The sequence below is a fragment of the Cucumis melo genome, chromosome 5 (assembly GCF_025177605.1).
Source record: "Cucumis melo cultivar AY chromosome 5, USDA_Cmelo_AY_1.0, whole genome shotgun sequence".
Classification (NCBI taxonomy): Eukaryota; Viridiplantae; Streptophyta; class Magnoliopsida; order Cucurbitales; family Cucurbitaceae; genus Cucumis; species Cucumis melo.
In genome coordinates this window covers 14,262,374-14,266,651 of record NC_066861.1, presented here as the reverse complement: position 1 = coordinate 14,266,651, position 4,278 = coordinate 14,262,374, and the positions used below count along the sequence as shown (strand labels likewise).

Sequence of the window (4,278 nt, the reverse complement as noted above, 5' to 3'; positions counted from 1 at the left end):
TTGTCCTTCAAATTACCATTTTTAATTATAAAACATAAGTACCTACGAAAATATTTGTCATATTTATATGCATGAATATAAGTACATAAGTAGTATCCATTTGGAAATCTTTTACTATCTCTATCTATTAAAAAAAATATAGTCTTTTTTTTTAGTGTAAGAGATTCAATCTCTCAACATAAAATAGAGGAATTAAAGTAATAATAATATAAAGAATATAATAAAGATCATCATCAACTCCCTAAATGCTAGACAAATGTACAATAATGTCGGTAATTTGGAGTATAAGTTATTATTTTAATACAGCAATTTTGAGTTCAGATTGAACCTCTTATACTTAAAAAAAAAAAAAAAAAAAAAAAAAAAAACTATTAAAGAAAGCAGTGGTAGGAAAACCTTGAGAAATAAGAAGAGATAATTACGTTTTAAATAAGTAGAGAGATGTTCCAAATTATGAATAGTACTTGACAATATAAATGTACTTATATTAATGAGAAGAGGGTGAAGGTAAAATTGGTGTGTTGGACAAGAAAGCTGTCCTTGACCTGCACACCTCCAAGGCTACCACGGTTGAGATTAGGAGTCTTTTCTTGTCAATTTTGAGAGGGACATACCACTACAAACCACTACACACCCAAAAAAACAATATATCCACATACCCCAATCCTTCCTCTTCTCTCTCTCTCTCTCTCTCTCTCTCTCTCTCTCTCTCTCTCTCCATTTTAAAAACAAAATAATATCCATTTGTAATCCTAAATTAGAGATTGGATAAATTTAAACATCAACTAATAATATAGTTTGAAGTAATTACACGAATTCTTTTTTTTTTTTTTTTAATTTTATAAAGAAAGGGTAAACATGAGGGAAGTGTCATGGTAATTACCCAGGTAAAAGAAGAAGAGAGAGGGTAGAGATTAATAAGAATATTATAATGAAAAAAAGAAATATAAAATTTGTTGGGGAAATTAAATGCGGGGGTCATAAGTCGTAGGCTCATACTTATACTCTGTGTCAGGGGTTGTTAACTAGCTCACTAAAACAACCCCCCTGTCCCTCTCTTTCACACACATGTACATTTTTCATTTTTTATATATTCATTTTTTTTAAAAAAAAATAAAAAAACATTACCAATAGGATGATGATGTATGTAAGTAGTACTAGAAAGTAGAAACCCCCCAAAGCCCTGCCTCTCGTTGTTGTTTCTGTATTATCATGCCCGGTTCTAAGTCCAAGGTACGCGGGAGAGGGCACTGGCGCCCGGCCGAGGACACCAAGCTGAAGGAACTCGTACGCCTTTACGGTCCTCAAAACTGGAACCTCATCGCCCAGAAACTGGAAGGACGATCTGGGAAGAGTTGTCGATTGAGATGGTTTAACCAACTGGACCCAAGGATTAACAGAAAAGCTTTCTCCGAAGAGGAAGAGGAGAGGCTAATGCAAGCTCATGAAATTTATGGTAATAAATGGGCTATGATTGCAAGGCTTTTTCCTGGACGTACAGATAATGGTGTCAAGAATCATTGGCATGTTGTAATGGCTAGAAATTGTAGACAACATTTTAGTTCTTACAGGAGATCATCGAGGAACCTCGCTCACTCACTTTCAATTGCTTCCTCCGCCCTTCCTACGCCCTCTCTTCTTCCCACAGCTCGCTCCCTCTCACGTCCCAATCACTTGCCTTTTCATCTTCTCCCCAGGCCTGGTGCGATTTTATATTACTATTTTCTTTTCTTTCTTTTTCTTTTTATTTATTACTTCATATGATCTATTAATATCATCCTATATCTTCAAATTATTGGGTCGACGCATTTGACATTATTCTTTTTGTAGTTCGTAAGAGAGTTGACTATAATTTTTAGATTTAAACATGAAAAAGGGTGATTTATTTTCTTTAACTTTTGTAAATGTTTTAACTCAAAAGGATTTTTGTAGTCCTCTAAAATTTAGCTTTTGAATTACTTACTTACGCGAAAACTTAAGTGTCCGTTTCAAACTGATGTTCTTTTTTATTGTTATTATTCTTAGTTTAAATAATATTTAGGGATTGAATGAGCTACACTTGTGTTTTGTGCAGTCCAGTCAGATATTTAATAATTAAAATATATATTTTCAAAATTTTCATTAAATTTAATTATTTTTTTTATAATGTTGAATAAGAGGACTACACTTTAATTAAAATTGGAACAGTCGATTTTTATGATTTTCAGTTTCAGATATGAAGAACATTTGAATGTAAATGGGGGTGACTCATTCGTATGCTGCTTTGACAATTTCTGTTTTTTTAAAGATGGAGTTTTCTTTAGATGTTCGATGGAATAGAAATGAAGGGACTTTTTTTTTTTCTTTGTCATTTTTCTTTATAATAAAATAAACTGAATGCAGTGACATATGTTTTATTTTAGCCTATTAATATTAATTCTAGCTATGGCATGTTTCTCTACTTTATTTTCTAATCTATTATTAAATGCGTTACAAAGATTGCTGTAAAAAAAAGTGTTATGAAATGGAGAATGGTTAATGGACAGCAAATTATGTACATATTTGGTTGGAATTAATTGCAGTGAAGTATTTACTTTAGCAAGGGATTTGAAGTAAGAGGGTGATTAAAATTGGATTAATTAGTTGTTGCAAGTTTCTAAGAGATGTTTTGTGTACTTAGGCTCAGAAACAAGCATCGAAATGGAAGTTATATCATCCTACAGCTGCAACAAAACGTGCTCCAATCATGAGAATCAAACTTGCAATATACATTATCGTCTACCATATATCATGACCGAAATGCAACAAAGGACAACCTACAATTACAACTCTCATTGCCAAATTCCAAAAGCATGGGATCACCATATTATTGGAAGCGAGGGATCATCATCAGTGAGCGAGGAAAACGGAGTTGGCAATTCAGACGGCACGGTGGTAGTCGAACCGGCGTTTATCGACTTTTTAGGAGTAGGAGGCAGATGAAAGGGTGTTTTGAAAACCCAAGGAAAAAAAGAAAAAGGAAAAGAAAAAGAAAAGGGTGGCTTCTTTATTATCATTATTTTTTTTTGGTTGCAAATTGCAATCATCAGAAGTGGCCTGATTGTGGGTGTGGTCCAGAGATTTTGAAGAGGCCATAACAAGTAATTGAGAGCAAAAGTAAAGAGGAGATGATTTGAGTTGGACTGTTGGAGTGGTGAAAAGATATGGCAGTCAGTGCCATTGAAAGCGCTTTATGAATATATATATATATATATAATCCCAAAACTCAAACCATCATTTTCTTCTTTTTCTGCACATAATGAATGTGATGGCCAGTGGCTTATATTCCCAAGATTATCCATTTCTTACACTGTTCATCATTTTTGATATCACCCATTGCACTACCTTATTAAAACTCGTCTTCATTATCAGCGGTTCAGGTTAAGTTTGAGAATCAAAATTGCACATCTAAGGATGATTACTGTACATTTATATACATTATTAAAAGTTTGGTCTTTAGTGAGGCATGTTTGTTAGAAGATTCATTGTTAGCTGAAAATTACATTTTTGAAATTGACATAAGTTATAACTGTGATATATGAAGGATAATTGCAACGAGTGGTATTTTTAGGGGTACTAATTAGATGTATAATAACATTTTTTTTTAAGAATAGCAAATATATTAATTTTATGACTCTTTTTAAAAAATAATATTTTTTTAATAAACAATGACAAGAATAGTTGTGCAGGAAAATATTGGACAAAAACATGTCTCACCCGTTTACTATGGATCGCCACATTAGAGGAAGTAAACCTTAGCCCTAGTCCACGTTTTTCATCTTAAGATGAAAGATGTATAGATTCTATTACCAAAATATGGTTTTAGATCAAGTGGTTTTGAGGCCATCAATGTGGTAATTGCCCAATCATAATGTCTTAGGCTATAATTCCTAAATATGATTCTTTTTATAAAAAAAAACTAAATTGTTTCTTTTAGTATTAATATATAACATATAATTTTTAAATTTAAACTCTATGTTTTTAAATGTTTAGCAATAATTTTTATCGGTGAATTTGTAAAGGTTAGCAATTTAAGAATATATAATAATATGTCACTTAGGGATAATTGCAAATATAACAATAGGGATAGTTGCAAATATAACAAATAGATTCCAAATATTAGCATATATTGACATTTTAAAAAATTGAAAAAAAATCAAAATTTGTCAAATTCTATCGATGATAGATGTTTATCATTAATAGACCATATTGCAAATATGTGATAGAGCATAAGTGTCTATCAACAATAAAAGAAGTCTA

At 31.7% G+C, this 4,278-nt stretch overlaps 1 protein-coding gene across 1 annotated transcript; it reads left to right on the top strand.

The window, feature by feature from the left end:
* Nucleotides 1-1,142: 1,142 nt before the first annotated feature.
* Nucleotides 1,143-3,367, top strand: LOC103485791 (transcription factor MYB117). Its single transcript, XM_008443491.3, has 2 exons — nucleotides 1,143-1,702; nucleotides 2,660-3,367. The coding sequence occupies exons 1-2, from the start codon at nucleotides 1,213-1,215 to the stop codon at nucleotides 2,959-2,961; spliced, it is 792 nt and encodes a 263-aa protein (XP_008441713.2). The 5' UTR covers nucleotides 1,143-1,212; the 3' UTR covers nucleotides 2,962-3,367.
* The last annotated feature ends 911 nt before the right edge of the window (nucleotides 3,368-4,278 follow it).